General features: G+C 41.8%; 1 protein-coding gene across 1 annotated transcript in view; it reads left to right on the forward strand.

Moving 5' to 3' along the window:
* The window catches only part of GDA (guanine deaminase), a 108,399-nt gene extending 92,339 nt beyond the window's left edge, over positions 1-16,060 (forward strand). The window contains exons 13-14 of the mRNA XM_073543734.1: positions 3,030-3,057; positions 14,662-16,060. Coding sequence (XP_073399835.1) covers positions 3,030-3,057; positions 14,662-14,732 — 99 coding nt within the window. The 3' untranslated portion in view covers positions 14,733-16,060. The remainder of the gene's footprint in view (positions 1-3,029; positions 3,058-14,661) is intronic.
* The last annotated feature ends 2,245 nt before the right edge of the window (positions 16,061-18,305 follow it).

Here is an 18,305-nt window from a genome sequence, read left to right on the forward strand (position 1 = left end):
AGAAAAGCAGCAGCATTCTACATTTACAGAGGTTTGCAAAAGTATTCACCTCTCTTGGCCTTTTTTCATATTTTGCTATCTCACAACGTGGAGTTTCACTGTTTTTTTGAGGATTTGTATCAGTTCATGTAAAGAACATGCCTTCAGCTGTGAACATTTGTTTTTTTTCTTTTATTGTGAAGCGAACAACAAATAGGACAAAATAACTGAAAACTTCAGTGTGCCCCCTAAAGTCAGTAGAGTTTCCTTTCCAGCAATTACAGCTGCAATTTGTTTTGGATAAGTCTCTATGAGCTTTCCACATCTTGCCACTGGGATTTTTGTCTATACCACAATGCAGCTCCAGCTCTTTCAAGTTACCGTTTATACTAACTTGAGTATAAGCCGACCTAAGTATAAGCCGAGGTCCCTAATTTTGCCACAAAAAACTGGGAAAACTTATTGACTTGAGTATAAGCCTAGGGTAGAAAATGCAGCAGCTACTGGTAAATTTCAAAAATAAAAATAGGTACAATAAAAGTAAAATTAATTGAGACATCAGTAGATTAAATGTTTTTGAATATCCATATTGAATCAGGAGTCCCATATAATGCTCCATACAGTTCATGATGGCCCCATAAGATGCTCCATACAAAATACGCCCCATATAATGCTCCATAAAGTTCATGATGGGCCCCATAAGATGCTCCATACAAAAATATGCCCCATATAATGCTGCACAAAGGTTAATAATGGCCCCATAAGATGCTCCATAGAATAATATGCCCCATATGCTGCTCCATAAAGGTTGATGGCCCCATAAGATGCTCCATAGATATATATGCCCCATATGCTGCTCCATAAAGGTTGATGGCCCCATAAGATGCTCCATATAATGCATAAAGGTTATGGCCCCATATGCTGCTCCATATATCTTGATGGCCCCATAAGATGCTCCATAGAATATGCCCCATATGCTGTTCCATAAAGGTAATGGTCCCATAAGATGCTCCATAGAATATACCACATATGCTGCTCCATAAAGGTTGATGGCCCCATAAGATGCTCCATATAATGCATAAAGGTTATGGCCCCATAAGATGCTCCATAGAATATGCCCCATATGCTGCTCCATATATCTTGATGGCCCCATAAGATGCTCTATAGAATATGCCCCATATGCTGCTCCATAAAGGTTGATGGCCCCATAAGATGCTCCATAGATATATATGCCCCATATGCTGCTACTGCAATAAAAAAAGACATACTTACCTCTCATCACTGGGGGCCAGGAGCCGGTGTCCTGAGCAGGTGGGGACACCGGCACGCTATGGGGGCCAGGTGCCGGTGTCACCACTGCCTCAGGGCCCCGGCACCTGCGATATTCACCTGTCCCCATTCCATCACTGCGTGCCGCTCTGTTTTCTGGGTCTCTGCAGTGACTGTTCAGGCAGAGGGCACCCAGCAGCTCCTTCCATTGTTCAGCGGTCACATGGTACCGCTCATTAAAGTAATGAATATGTGCATATTCATTACTTTAATGAGCGGTACCACGTGACCGCTGAACGCAGGAAGAGCTGCGGCACTGGAGACCATCTGAGAAGCAGGGACTGCAGAGACCATGCCAGGAGGGGGTGAGAATGATCTGACAGCCGCGCTCCCCCTCCCCTGCCGATCCCCAGGAAAATGACTCGAGTATAAGCCTTAAAAATTGGGCTGAAAATCTTGGCTTATACTCGAGTGTATATGGTAGATGGTTTCCTCTGGTGAATAGCAATCTTCAACTATGACCGCAGATTCTCAATTGGTTTAAAGTCTGGGCTTTGACTAGGCCACTCAAAAAATTTCCCCCTTAAACCACTTGAGTGTAGTTTTAGCAGCATGCTTTGGGTCATTGTCTTGTTGGAAGGTGAACCTGTGTCCCAGTCTCAAATCACTGACAGACTGAAACAGGTTTTGTTCAAAAATATTATTATATTTTGCATCATCCATCTTCCCCTCAACTCAGACCATTTTCCCCGCAGCATGATGCTGCCACCACCATATTTAACTGTGGGGATGGCATTCTTAGGGTGATGAGTTGTGTTGGTTGGTGCCAGACATAATGTTTACCTTGATGTTCAATTTTAGTCTCATCTGACCACAACATCTTCCTCCATACATTTGAGGAGTCTCTCACATGTCTTTTGGCAAACTAAAAATCAGCCTTACAATTTTTGTAAGTAAAGGCTTTTTTCTACCCAGTAAGTAATGGCTCATTGTGGTTGTATGGATAGATAATTCAGTCTATGCTTGGGAACTTTGCAGCTCCTCCAGGGTTACCTTCGGTCTCTGTGCTGCCTCTCTGATTAATGCATGGGCTGAGAGTTTTAGTGGGCGGCCTTTTCTTGGCCGGTTTGTTGTAGTAACATGTTCTTTCATTTGATTATAAAGGATTTGAGGGTGCTCTGGGGATCATCAAAGATTGGGATTTTTTTTATAACCCTACCCTGACTTGTACTTCTCAACAACTTTGTCCCTGACTTGTTTGGCGATCTCCTTGGTGTTTAGTTAGTGGTGCCTCTTTGTTAATGGTGTTGCAGCCTCTGTGGCCTTTAAGAAAAGATGTGTATATACTGACAGCCCTTGTGACACTTAGATTACACACACGGGGATTTTATTTCACTAATAAGCATGTGACTTATGAAGGTAATTGCTTGCACCAGAAATTTTTAGGGGCTTCATCACAAAAGGATGCACATACATGTACATATGCAAATGTCAATTTTTAGTTATTTGATCCCATAAATTTAATTTATGCCTACATTTTTCTCATTTCACCAATTTAGACTATGTAGTACTGATACGTCAAACAGAAAGTCGATTACAAAAATACGAGTAAGCATAGGTTACAATGTAAAAAAAATCTAAAAAGTCAATAGAGTGAATACTTTTGCAAACCACTGTAGTTTTATATGTAAACAGACAAGTATTCTAAATATTTGATGTACTGTACATATACAACTGGACACATGGAATTTTCTGTAAATTTCTCTCTTTTTTTAAATTAGGAAATGTTCCAGAGATTCCTTTATCTTGGTATGTATGTCAGTGTTTCTTCACTAAAATGAATTCTCTTGCTTCAGAATACTTTATACAAAATATTATTTTTGTTTCCTAAAAATAATCATGGCATACAAAAAGAAACATTAATAACTGTAGATAACAAATCATTTTTCCCTGCAAAACCAACAAAAATCATAAAATTTCTCTTGTTTATTGAATTAGGAATGGGGGTACTCAAGGATTAAAAAATTGCAGTTCATCCACTCAGTGGTCAGTTTATGCTTTGCTTCCATGTTCCTGCTATCATGTGCCGACTATCTTTTCATTCACTTCTCGACTGAACATTAAGAGAGGCAGTAAAAGTTGTTGGTTGGTAGATTCAAATTTCATACATATAGTCATGTGACTACTAGGGATGAGCGACTTTGCCTTTTTTTGGGTCGAGTCGGGTTTCATGAAACCCGACTTTCTCAAAAGTCAAGTCGAATGAAATCGGCCGACTATCGGGAAAAGTCGGAGGTACGACTGAAACACGAAACCCAATGCAAGTCAATGGGGAAGCAAAGTCAGCAGGGAGTGGAGGACAGTAAACACACCTACAGTGCCCATTTCAATGCCAACGACATCAATTCTTATTACTTAAGCTTGTCAACCTTAATATACTTTATAATAATAGTTATGCATTGAAAACTGGGGGTTATTTGGCTAAAGTTGTGGGGGGGTAGGGCTGGCTCCAGGTTTTCATGTGCCCCGGGCGAAAGAGTGTCAGCGGGCCCCTTTTACACATACCACAATTCATGATGCTCCGATACGGCAGAGAAATATTGGTATAGTGCAATGACAAATACTTCACTTCTTACATTACATGACTGATATCTATTTTAAATTCTACAATAGCTCCAAAACCGGACAGTATATTCCTCCATACAGTATTATGGCCACCACATAGTGCACCATGCAGAATAATGAGCCCCATATATTGCTCCATACAGAATAATTGGTCCCATATAATGTTCCATACAGTATATGATGAGCTCCACATAATGCTACAGTATATGATGTTCCCCATATAATGTGCTATACAGTACAGGACGGTCCCCATAGAGTATAATGAGCCCCACATATTGCTCCATACAGTATAATGAGTCGCATATAAAGCTCCATACAGTATATGATGGGCCCCATAAATTGCTCCATACAGAATGGGCTCCATATAATGCTCCATACAGAATAGGCCCCATATGTGCTTCATATAATGCTCCATACCCTATATGATGCCCCATAAATAATGAAACCCATATGCTCCAGTATATGATGGGCCCCATGGATGATGCTCCATTGTATGATGGGCCTATATAATTCTCCATATATAATGGGCCCCATATGATGCTCTAAGTATATGATGGCCCCATATGATGCTCCAGTATATGATGGGCCCCATGGATGATGCTCCATGTTATGATCAGCCTATATAATGCTCCATATATGATGGGCCTCATATGATGCTGCAGTATATGATGGGCCCCATGGATGATGCTCCAGTGTATGATGGGCCTATACATTGTGTGCAGAATTATAAGGCAAATGAGTATTTTGATCACATCATCCTTTTTATACATGTTGTCCTACTCCAAGCTGTATAGGCTTGAAAGCCAGCTGCCAATTATGTAAATCAGGTGATTTGCATCTCTGTAATGAGGAGGGGTGTGTGGTCTAATGACATTAACACCCTATATAAGGTGTGCTTAATTATTAGGTAACTTCCTTTCCTTTGGCAAAACGGGTCAGAAGAGAGATTTGACAAACTGTGAAAAGTCAAAAATTGTGAGATGTCTTGCAGAGGGATGCAGCAGTCTTGAAATTGCCAAACTTTTTAAGCGTGATCACTGAACAATCAAGCGTTTCATGGCAAATAGCCAACAGGGTCGCAAGAAGTGTGTTAATAAAAAAAGGCTCAAAATAACTGCCCATGAATTAAGGAATATCAAGCATGAAGCTGCCAAGATGCCATTTGATGCCAGTTTTGCCATATTTCAGAGTTGCAATGTTACTGGTGTATCAAAAAGCACAAGGTGTGCCATACTCAGGGACATGGCCAAGGTAAGGAAGGCTGGAAAACGACCACCTTTGAACAAGAAACATAAGATAAAACGTCAAGACTGGGGCAAGAAATATGTTAAGACAGATTTCTGTAAGGTTTTATGGACTGATGAAATGAGAGTGACTCTTGATGGGCCAGATGGATGGGCCCGAGGCTGGATCAGTAAAGGCCAGAGAGCTCCACTCTGACTCAGACGCCAGTAAGGTGGAGGTGGGGCACTGGTATGGGCTGGCATCATCAAAGATGAACTTATGTGACCTTTTCGGGTTGAGGATGGAGTGAAGCTCAACTCCCAGACCTACTGCCAGTTTCTGGAAGACACCTTCTTCAAGCAGTGGTACAGGAAGAAGTCGGTATCCTTCAAGAAAAACATGATTTTCATGCAGGCCAATGCTCCATCACATGCATCCAAATACTCCACAGCGTGGCTGGCCACCAGATCTGAACCCCATAGAGAACCTGTGGTCCCTCATGAAATGTAAGATCTACAGGGAGTGAAAACATTACACCTCTCGGAAGAGTGTCGGGGAGGCTGTGGTGGCTGCTGCACGCAATGTTGATCGTAAACAGATCAAGCAACTAACAGAATCTATGGATGGAAGGCTTTTGAGTGTCATCGTAAAGAAAGCTGGCTATGTTGGTCCCTTTTATTATTTTGTTTTGAATGTCAGAAATGTTTATTTCTAAATTTTGTGCTGTTATATTGGTTTACCTGGTGAAAAAAAACAAGTGAGATGGGTATATATTTAGTTTTTATTAAGTTGCCTAATAATTATGCACAGTAATAGTTACCTGCACAAACAGATATCCTCCTAAGATAGCCAAATCTAAAAAAAACCCACTCCAACGTCCAAAAACATTAAGCTTTGATATTTATGAGTCTTTTGGGTTGATTGAGAACATAGTTGTTGTTCAATAATAAAAAAAATCCTCTCAAATACAACTTGCCTAATAATAATTATGCAAACAGTGTATAATGCTCCATATATAATGGGTCCAATTTATTATGCTCAAGTGTACAATGGGCCCCATATATGATGCTCCAGTGTATGATGGGCCCCATGGATGATGCTCCAGTGTATGATGGGCCCATATAATGCGCCATATGTAATGGGCCCCATATGATGCTCTAGTGTATAATGGACCCTATCTATGAGGCTCAAGTGTATGATGGGCACCATATATAATTCTCCAGTGTATAATGCTCCCCATATATTGCCCCAAACATTAAAAAAAATGAAATACCTCTCATCGCTGGGCACTGCTCTACTCTAGACTCCCCAGCGTCGCCATCTTCCAGCTCTGTGCACTTGGACTGTTCAGGCAGAGGGCGTACAGATGTGACATCATCGTGCTCTCTGACCTGAATGTCACTGTCAGGAAATGCGGAAGAGGTCACAGCGGTGGAGCAGGGAGAGGTAAGTATTGCAAGTGCTGGTGCCCTGAGCAAGCAGGGGGGGCCCACTCATGGGCGGCAACACTGGCACTGGGCCCCTCATAGTACGACGGTGTCTGTAATGGCGAGTGGGCCCCCCACCGTCGGAGACACCGGCCTACTGTGAGGGGCCCTGTGCCAGTGCCATCGCCCACCAGTGGGCCCCCCCACATGCTCAGGGCACCGCCACTTGCCCGGGTGTGCCAGGTGCTGACGCCGGCCCTGGGGGGGACAGCCCAGTTAGGGAGGTGGAAAAACAGGCATATGTTGAGGTGTAGGCTGGACGTACAGCAGATGCAAATGGAGGAATTGGAGAAGTCAGAGGAAGAGGAGGACAAAGTGAGCCATTTTGCTGGCAACCTATGTGTCATCAGGTGATGGGATGGTGGGACCAAATCTCTTGAAACCCCTGCATGGTTCATTTTAATGAAGGTGAGATCATCAACAGTTTGGGTCGACAGCCGGGTCCTTCTTTCTGTCAGGATTGATCCAGCAGCACTGAAGACTCTTTCTGATAGCACACTACCAGCAGGGCAAGCGAGCTCCTGTAAGGCATATTGTGCCAATTCAGGCCAGGTGTCCAGTTTACAGGCCCAGTAGTCAAAGGGGATGAACTGTGAGGGAAAACATCGATAGGGGAGAAGAGGTAATTTTGAACCATAGTTGACAACTGCTGTCTCCTGTCTGTTGCAATCATTTCAGTATTAACAGTCGTGTGAGCGGTCCTCGAGAAATCAGTCCACAACATGGTCATGAAACCCCTGTCTCCAATGCCAGTTCAGCTGTGTGCACCACGAACACCTCTTCCATTTGGCCCAGTATGGCTCGTGGTAGAACCTGCACCACTGCTGTGTGCTGGGAATGCCTCTAACAAATGGTTTACCAGAGTTGCTTGTTTGTTCGCCAATATTAGCTATAGGTTCTACTGTGGCATGATGTTGTGTAATTTGCCTTTATATCGTGGATCGAGGATGCTGGCCAGCCAGTAGTTGTCATCCTTCATAATTCTGACAATGCGGGGGTCCCTTTTTAGGATCTGCAAGAGATAATCACACATGTGGGCCAATGTTCCATGTGTCAATAATGCACTGACAGTGGTGGATGGAGGAGCACTTTCTGCCAAATCCACATCCCTCCAGTCATTCTCAAACCCTGTACCTTACCTTGGCAAGCCAACATGTTCTCTTGCCCCCCGAGAAGCATCCTCCTCCCCAAAATAATCATCCCCCTCATCCTCCTCCTCTTTCTCTTCTTCCTCCACCTCGTCCAGGACAGTTCCCTGAGCAGACAATGGCTGACTATCATCAAGGCTTCCCTCCTCCTCCTCCTCCTCTTCCTCCTCCGCTGCAGACGCCTGAATCCTTAATGTGTGTCAAAGTTTGCATGAGCAGATGCATAAGTGGGATGCTCATGCTTATGATGGCGTCATCTGCACTTACCAGCCGTGTGCATTCCTCAAAACACTGAAGGACTTTGCAGAGGTCTTTCAGCTTTGACCCCTGCACACCTGACAACTCCATGTCTGCCCTCAAACTGCCTGCCCATGTATCCTCCCTCAAATGCATTACAGCCTGCCTCTGTTAGCACAGGGGGTTGGTGATGGTGGTGGTGCTGGTGGTGATGGCCTAGATTCAGTCTTTCATTGCAAAAACATTGTGATTCCCTGACTGCTTTGGCCTTGTGACGACACCTCAACATTTCTTGCTTGTGGTGTGCTTACCGGTCGGCTTACAGTGGGGGAAGTGATGGAGCGATGCTGGCTACCTTCAGTCGGAGCAGGTGCACATGTGCTACCTGAGGTTTTGTAATCCGTCCACGCTTACAAGTGCATGGTGATTAAATGTCTAAGCATGCAACTGGTATTCAAATTTTGGAGATTTTTTCCTCGGCTAAAGGTCTTTCCGCACTTCTTACAGGTAACCTTTGCCTCATCAATAGGATTTTGGTCAAAAAAGTGCCACACTGCACTCTTCCTACTATGGTATAAATTTTCAGGGCTTGCACGCTGTGCTATTTTGACCATCTTGGCAAGCTGTCCTGCAACTCTTTTTGTTTTTTTACCACATTTTTGGACAGCTATGGGCCTACCAGATTACCGCTGCTGCAATGTCGATGCCTGCTGCGGATCCTTCTCCTCGTCTGAGCTATTGCCAGTGGCACCCTCTTCCCCCAATGGATGCCAATCATGCGGGAAGGGGCACCTGAGTTTCATCAGGGTCAGATTCTGGCTCAGTAGACTGCGAGTGCAATGTAGTGCTCTGGGTCAATGTACCAGCAGAATCATCTAGCAGTGGCTGTGCATCAGTGCACTCCATGTCAGATTCATCTTGGACTACGGAATTCAGGACTTGACTTGGTAACCCAGGCATGGTATGTGAAAAGAGCTCCATGGAGTAATCTGAAGTGTGGCCTGCTGCATCCTTCACTTTTGGTGGAGGTGAAGGACACAAGGAAAGGTGTTTTTCCTGACCAGAAGCCTGCACTGACGACTCAGTGCTTGCAGTTTTTGAAACTTCAGAAGAGGAGGCGATAGAGCTGGAGACTGTTTCGTCAATGTAAGCCAAAACCTGTTCCTGATGCTCCAGCTTTAAAAGCGGTTTATCTACTCACAGAAAAGGGAACCTTCCAGGCCTTCTTGAGCCAAACGATGACGGAGGATCAACACCTCCTGCCTTAGCTGCTATTGTGCTTTTGGCATAACCAGCAGATGCACAACCACCACCATCAGTACCAGCTGCCCCCCCGCCCACATCCGCGGCCTCTTCCACCATACTTCCTCATGTTTGGGAAAATATACCAAAAATACCAGCAGATATATGGTACTGTATGAGGATCGTACAGCTGTATACGGTTTAGGGAAAAATTTAAATCTCTGTATATATTTCACACAGACGCTCTCCCAGTATGTATTTGACTGTAATCCAAACTGCAGATATACGGTACTGTATCAGAAGCGTACAGCTGTATACGGTGTAGGGGAAAATTTAAATCTCTGTATTTATTTCTGGAGTCACACACAGATAGTCAGCATGTATTTGTCCGTGATACCAGCCAGTACATGGTAGTGTGTGAAGAGCGTACAGCTCTATACGGTGTGGGAAAAAAATGAACGGTCGGTAACTGTGCAGAAAAAAAGAATAAAGGTATTAGTGCTGTGTAAAAATCAGTCTGCACAGCAGTGTGCACACAGCAATGCAGCTATCAGGCAGCCTAATAACCAGCGCTGCTGCACACAAAAAAATCCTCCCCTGTCACTGCATACTAACTGTACAGCACATTTGCTATCAGCACAAGTACAGAATCACTTTTCTTTCGTGCCTAACTCTCTCCCTACTGAGAAACAGCGGCAGCAACCTCTCCCTATGCTAAGATCGGCAGAAGTAAAATGGCGATCTGCAGTCAGGGCTTTTATAATCACTGTGACGCCTGCAAGCATTATGGGAAACGCGACTTTGGCGCTCGGGTCGACGACCGCATGGCCGACCTCACGCTATGGTCGGGTTTCGGTCGGCAAAATCCGACTTTGGTAAAAGTCGGCGATTTTTTAATCTGACCGACCTGTTTCGCTCAACTCTAGTGACTTCCTGCTCAAGGTGGAAATAGAGGGAAATCCAGACAGTCGGAATTTAGCACACTGTGAGAACTGTGTCCAGAAAGACCCTTTAATTTAATTAGTTCCATAGGGAGTCAGAGGAATCTCCTGTGCGATAGAACCAGCAATGTTGTGGCCTCTGAACATATCTTTATAGGACAGCAATGGGAACAAGCTGTACCGATATATGTGGCGTACTTGTTCCAATAAAGATCTTTACAGATTTCACAGCATAATCTGTAGTGTTTGCCATGAATTGTGCTGTGAATGGATTTGCTAAAGATTGCATTGGATGCATTTAAAACGATCAATTCCAATGTGAAAGTAAACAAGCTTTTTGTACAAGAATGACCAGATCTCGCAGTGTGCTCGTATTTCTGAGTCTTTATTTTTCACAATGTGCACACAGTTTAAAAATCTCATCCACATGTAATATACTGAAATTGTGCAGATGTGTGGTGTGGCATTTACTACAGAAATCCAGAGCAGTTCTGACTTGTAGTTCTGCCTAGTTCTTCCTTGTAGTTCTGCCTAGTTCTTCCTTGCAGTTCTGCCTAGTTCTGCCTTGTAGTTCTGCCTAGTTCTGCCTTGTAGTTCTGCCTAGTTCTGCCTTGCAGTTCTGCCTAGGCAGTGATGACATTGATTAGTTGCAGCAGTCATATTGGTCTCTGTGGGGGTGGAGACAGATAATAAAGGGTCCCTATAGAAGAACAATGCATGGGCCCCATTATTATTCCATATCTCTATATATAACTTCCTTAGTTTGTTTCTCTAACAATTCAGAATTTGAAATTGCTAGCCATGAAATTCCCTAATATGCAATGTTATAGATAGTAGCAAATTGCTTTTAAGGTTGTGTTCCAATCCACAATGAATGTCATTTTAGGAGCCTTCTTCGCAGATTCCTCCAATAATGATTAATTATTTTGACTGGTTAGATTACAAACACTTTGATGGAGACTCATCAGACCCCAATATAATCAATGGGTTCTGTTGATCGCCATAGCTGTCAGTCATGTGACAGATCAAGCGTTGCTGGAAACAACATTGCAGGTGTTAACAAGTAGAGTAGTATGAAGATGACTCTTTAGTTTTCTGTGCAGCTTTTTAGGGTTACTCATTTTGTTGCGTAATGATTGTTGTTGTCCATTTGTAAGATATAGAGGACATTTCCATATTTTGGAACATGTGGCCTGGCCACTAAAGCCATTTTGATGACCTTTTACAGTGGGGAAAATAAGTATTTGAAACGCTGCCGATTTTGCAAGTTTTCCCACCTACAAAGAATGAAGAGGTCTGTAATTTTTATCGTAGGTGCATTACAATTGTGAGAGACAGAATCTAAAAATAAAAAACAGAAAATCACATTGCATGATTTTTAAATAATTAAATTGCAATTTAGCGCATGAAATAAACATTTGATCATCTACCAACAAACAAGAGTTCTGGCTCTTACAGATCTGTTGGTTTTTCTTTAAGAAGCCCTCATTACTTCTATAAAAGACACCTGTGTACACACTCAATCACACTCCAACCTCTCCACCATGACCAAGATAAAGAGCTGTCTAAGGACACTAGGGACAAAATTGTAGACCTGCACATTGACTACAGGACAATATGTAAGCAGCTTAGAAAATGGAAAGAACACAAGATGACAGTCGATCTTCCTCGGTTTGGGGTTCCGTGTGTTAGGTATTGGGATTCTTCTGCTGCACAGGCTAAATCCCAAGCCTTGTCTGCCTCTGCAGTCTCTCAATCTGGTTTGGCTGCGGCTTGTGCTGCTCAGCATAGACGTCGGTCCCAGCATCTTGCTCAGGCCCATGCTATGCAGTTGGTTACTGCTGGTTCTCCAGCCAACTCCTTAGTAACCAATAATAATCAGGCGAAGAGTCTAAGTCCAGGGATCATCTTACTGAGCATATCCGTGATGTGGCACCTTCTCATTGGTGCTCGGACGTTAGCTGCGTTGGTAAGGTGGCAGCTCCGTATTGGCCCACGGGCAATGTCAGCGTGAGTGTTTGGGGTGGAGCTTTTGATATAAAATGCTCCCAGCGATGCCCACGGGCTCACTAGTATCATTTTGTGATGGTGTGTGTGAGTGGATATGCTACCACTCTGCTTGAACGTGTGTGTGCTTCTCTTATACTAGTTGCTGTGTGTCAAGGCAGGCAGTGTAGGGTGGGAAACTCCCCCTTGGCTTAGCATCTATTTATGTCGTGTGTGTGGTTAACACAGCTGAGTTACAGAGCAAGTCCAACCACTAGCCTAGACTTCCCTGGGAGAGTGATAGGGTCCCATACCTAGCGTCATATTTACTTTATCCTTGTTGTTTTTAACAGGGTATTGCTCTTAGTGCTCTTTTGTTCTGTACCACTCTGTGAAGTAACAGAGGTAAGTACTCAGTGTTGCGATCCCACGGTGTGGCATTAAACACATTGTGTTCAAGCAATCGCTTGCTGTTTAAATTCCATCATTACTCTCTAGCAGCAGTTATACACCTTTGCACGGCGGACCCCGGGTTGTGATTGCACTTTATAATTTATTTTAATTTAGTGCAAAACACCAACCCTAATACCATGCAAGATTTCACCTCGTGGGGTAAGAATGATTCTAAGAAAAGTCAGGAATCAGTCCAGAACTGTTTAGAAGGACCTAGTCAATGACCGGAAGAAAGCTTGGACCACAATCTCTAATATTAGCATTAGTAACATGCTATGCTGTCATGGATTAAAATCCTGCACAGCATGCAAGGGCCTCCTGCTCACACCAGCACATGTCCAGGCTGGTTTGAAGTTCACCAGTGACTATCTGTACGATCCACGAGGCATGGGATGAGGTCATGTGGTCAGATGAGACCAAAATAGAACTTTTTAGTATCAACTCCACTTTCCGTGATTGGAGGAAGAAGGATGAGTACATCAGCAAGAACATTGTCCCAACCATGAAGCATGGTAGGGGAAACATCATACTTTGGTAGGGCTTTTCTACAAACGGGACAGGATGACTCCACCGTATTGAAGGGAGGCTGCATGGGGTCATATATTGTGAGATTTTGGCCAACAATCCCCTTCCCTCAGTAAGAATATTAAAGATGGGTCTTGGCTGGGCCTTCTCTCATGACAATGACCAAAAGAAAAAAAGGGGCTACTAAGGAGTGGCTCTGTAAGAAGCATTTTAAGGTTCTAGAGTGGCTTAGCCATTCTCCAGACCTGAACCCACTAGAACATTTTTAGAGGGAGCTGAAACTCAATGTTGTTCAGCGACAGCCCTGAACTCTGAAACATCTAGAGAAGATCTGCTTGGAGGAGTGGGCCAAAATCCCTGCAGCAGTGTGGGCAAATTTGGTCAAGAACTACAGGAAACATCTGACCTCTGTAATTGCAAACAAAGGTTATGTACAAATGTTAAGTTCTATTTTTATATTGTATCAAATACTTATTTCATGCAATAAAATGCTAATTAACTATGTAAAAATCATGCAATGTAATTTTCTGGAACTTTTTTATATACTGTCTTTCACAGTTGACATGTATCTACAATAAAATTACAGACCTCTCAATTCTTTGTACGCGTGGAAACTTGCAAAATCGGCAGTGTATCACATACCTATTTTACTTACTATTTTCCGCAACAAAATTGATGTTTACATGTGTTCAGTGTACATGTGTAGATGTTATAAACTGGGCTCCATCAGATGAAAGACCCTTTCGTAAGACACCTGTCCTTGACTACTGAAATGGGATGTAACAGAATTGTAATAATTTTATTTTCCCCAGTGAGGAATTCTGTATGTAGTGCATCACCTCCCATGGGTGGGTACATGACATAAAAGAGCATAATGAACTAGTCAGAATTACTTTGGGTCTAAAGCAACTGCCAAGATATTCTGTAGTTGGCCTTCCATCCCATGTAATACTTTAGTTGCCCACCTTTGAACTATTGTGAAAAGTTGGGAATGTTGGGTTTATTTGACTTAGAAAAAAGACATCTCAGAGATATTATTTATATGTATAAATATATGTGTGGTCAGTACAAAGGACTGTCACATGACTTACTCCTTCCAGAGACCATACCAAGGACCAGGGGACACTCATTACATGTGGAAGAAAGGTGATTCCGGCAGCTAAATAGGAAATTATTTTTCACAGTTAGAGAAGTCAGACTGTGGAATACCCCACTGCAGGGATGGGGACCCTGTTTTCTGTCAAGGGCCATTTTGATATTTAAAGCATCCTTCAGGAGCCGTGCAAATTGTGCACTAACTCCGCCCACAAAGTAAGTCATCAAAACATAACTGCTGGTCCAAGCATTGTTTTCCCCACATATCAGCCCAGGAGCCGGAGGAAAGGTCATCACGGGCCATAAATGGGCCTCGGGCCTAAGGTTCCCCACCCCTTCACATGGTATTATTTTCATTTGGACAGGTCTACTATAGTTTTGTTTAGTTCCAAGAATTATATGTATTGACTTTTATAATTCTCTGATCACTTTATCTTTAATTTTCTGTAGGTGATGATAGGAACATCAAAGCTGTTTATGTCGCTGGAAGATGTGTGGTTCCATTTCCTAACAATACATAGAGTATTACTGGGAAAGAATATTTTACTGGAATGTACAGAGACTTCTTTTTAATGTGGATGCTGCTGACAGATTAACATTACTTTGTTAATATATTTCTCTAGTGTTATAAAGTTATTAATTTACAAAATATTCTTCAAATGAGCTAGTCAGAGATCAGAGTTTGATGTATTTTTAGGTAATAGATTCTAAGTATTATTATAAATAGTATATTAATATATTTAGAAAATATAGAAACATTTTTCCTAATAAAGAGTACTTCCACTTTAGAATTAACAATATTAGGATTTTCTAGTATTAGTGGCTCCTTGTTTCATTATTAAAAGGGTTTTTAGAGATTGAAAAAACATGGCTGCTTTCAAGTAAATGGTGCTGAGCTGATGGTGTTCATGGTGTTTATTCTAGAAGCATGGCAACACTTGTCTATGGGCTGTCTTGTGTATGGAATTAAATAAAAAAATATATATTTTCTTACATTTTGAAATGCATATATATATATATATATATACACACACACACACACACACACACACACACACACACACTGTATTATTTACTTTATTTCCTTTTTTAAGTCTAAAACTGTCTATATACAATATTTTGATTGTTACCATTTTGGTAGCATTTTTTGGTTCAGTGACCTCTTTGAGAAGAGCGAGAAGGTTTTTTTTCTTCCACTTTGACAAAGTTTCTCTATGGCATTTGAAAGCACAGTAGTTTGACAATAAATGGTTTCACTCAACCACTAACCTTGAGTGGAGACAAAGTTTTGGTGTTATCATTCATATTCTCTGAATAAAAGCCAAGGAAGCAAAAATTCTGCTGGGGTATGTAAACTTTTGAGTACAACTGTACCTTACCAACTTGCCTTCTATGCTAAAGCTCAAGGAAACAGGGCTAATTCATGGTGACATACTGAATGTACATAATGATGATTTATACAGTGTTTTATGCCATTTCTTTACTGATCCATTTTGTTTTATTGTTGTCACTTGATTTGTTTAATGTATATCTTTTATTCCAATGCTAGCATATGTTTGTAACCTTAATAACTCACCCCAGAAAATCACCTTCTTTTCCCCATGAATGTCATCAATGTAAAGATCAAATACTTTCAGTATGATGGCTATGGGTACATTCATTTGGCAAGTTGTTTGCTATATTCCCTCGGTTCCTTCAAATTCTGAACCTCTACTTAAACTAATATTGTTAAAAAGTGGTACATTTTTAAACATTTTAATATTTCAGAATACAAAATATAATTATTAATCAACATTAATGAATGTGAACAATATACAGATGTAAGGAAGAATAAATATTTATTATAATATTTGTGTTTTTGTGATGTATTAGTTGTGCATTTGACTGTCTATGTTTGATAAGAGCATGTTGATGAGAGAGACCGTTTATGGAAACTTCACCTTCAAACCAGAATGATCAGGTTTTTATTTTCCTAGGTTCAGTCCCCACAATTTGTTTTTGTATTAAAAATGCAATAAAAACTCAATGCAAAAAACACAAGTAATCTAATTTAACTAATAAGTGCAGAAATGGTGCAGACAATCTATAAACTAAAAAAGCACCAAATGCTAATCGTGGGAACTTAGCCTGATTGTCCAGTTTTCAGATCACCAATTACAGTATGTGATCTGTAGGTAATGTACCTACAAAACCATGTACCTGCAAAGATTGCCTTCCAGACTTGATGTGTGATGGCACAGATTGCTTATTAAGCTTAATAGATACTGTGTAATGCTTTACTTCTCGTAAGGTGATGCTGTACGGAAAATTAATAGTTGCTAACTTGCTACTATATTTTCCCATATATTACAACTGATCTCTGGGAGTCCCAAACACTGTGGGGGGGCATTTATGATGTACTCTACTCTAGCGTTCTGGTGATGAAAAGTCATATTTTTGTGCAAGCCCAATCTGATAGAAGAAAGTTACAACAAAGGTTGTTCATCACATTTCTAAAAAGAGGGGATAGGTGAGCCTGACAAATTTACTATAATTTACGTTATAAATCAGCATACTTTTCAGCAGAAATATAAGCCATGAAATAGCAGCCGTAGTTTTCAATGTATGACACATGGGCTGCACAAAATGCTCCAAATGTATTAAAGGGAACCAATCACTTGACTCGTGCTGCCTAATCAATGAAAGTTACAGGACGATTGCAGGTTCATCAAATACCCTTAAAATAGTTGATTGGGAAGAGTTTGAGCCCCACTAAAAATGATCAAATTCAAAGAACTGAAAATCAGTTTGATTTTCTCTCTGCAATAGTAACCAGGGGTGTAGGCAGAGGCATAGCTAGGGTTTTGGTTCAGTGGGGTGAAACTTCTGAGTGGGCTCCTAACCAAGTTTCCCTGACCATAATTATGGTGGTGCACCCTAATAGTGGATGTAGGAGATCCTCAGCAGATGACCGCACTGTTGCAGTGTAGAAATCGCAGGAACGTAGGATGCAGTGATGAGCAGGAGGCAGAACAAGAGTTAACGGGTTTATTACAGGGAATACTCCACGCAGGGAGGTAATGGGTTAATAGAGAGTAAACGTGAATATTATGCCTATATAAAAACAATGGTTCATGAAACAGGTAAACTTATCAATCTGCTGGTGTCCTGGCTGTGAAGGCTTGCAGTCCCACGGCGGCGTCCGCGTAAGTGACGCGTAAAGTCTCTGGCATGATCCTGAAGATAGTTCAGGAGCTCAGGAGGAATCAAAAGACAATACTGACATACTTAGAGCATGGCTGAATGGATCACGACCTTCAATGCCGTCCGCTGTCCCAATGATATGGAAAGAGCAGAGAGATCATGTAACAGATTAGTACTTCTGCCTTACAAATGTAACAGGATATTCAGCAAAGAACAAGAAATCAATAGAATATCCAATCTTCCTTCCGCCATAAGACCAGTGCCACACGATGAAAGTCTTCATGTTCCAAAGCCTCCCAAAGTATGGACAAGGGAGGATGATGAAAATGAACTAACAATGTCAGTGGAAAATGAAACTGCTGCAGACCCAGACTTTGAGCCCTCTACATCTAATCCACATCTGTTCAGTTAAGCTGATCTGAGTGACTTGGTCAGAGATTTGAAATTGTCAAAGAGGCAGGCAGAATTATTGTGTTCAAGGCTACAAGAACGGAACCTCTTATTACCAGGAACAAGAGTTTGTTTTTCGCTGTCGTCAAGAAGACCTTCATCAATTTTTCAACCAAGTCGACAGTTTAACCTTTTGCAATGACATCTTGGGTTTGTTTGGTGCTCTTGGATGCGAACATGACCCGAAGGAATGGTGACTGTTCATTGACTCGTCAGTTTTAAGTCTGAAGGCTGTTTTACTACACAACAGAAATATCTATCCTTCTATACCTATTGGACATGCTGTACACATGAAAGAAGCGTTTGAGAATATGGAGTTACTGTTGACCCACATTAATTATAGAAATTATAACTAGAACATATGTGATGTTTTAAAAGTTGTTGCACTTCTTCTTGGACTGCAGCTTGGATATACCAAGTATTGTTGTTTTAATTGTGAGTGGGACAGTCGTGCACGAGAA

Source organism: Dendrobates tinctorius, unplaced genomic scaffold (genome assembly GCF_039654945.1).
Source record: "Dendrobates tinctorius isolate UK_male_01 unplaced genomic scaffold, ASM3965494v1 ptg000134l, whole genome shotgun sequence".
Lineage (NCBI taxonomy): Eukaryota > Metazoa > Chordata > Amphibia > Anura > Dendrobatidae > Dendrobates > Dendrobates tinctorius.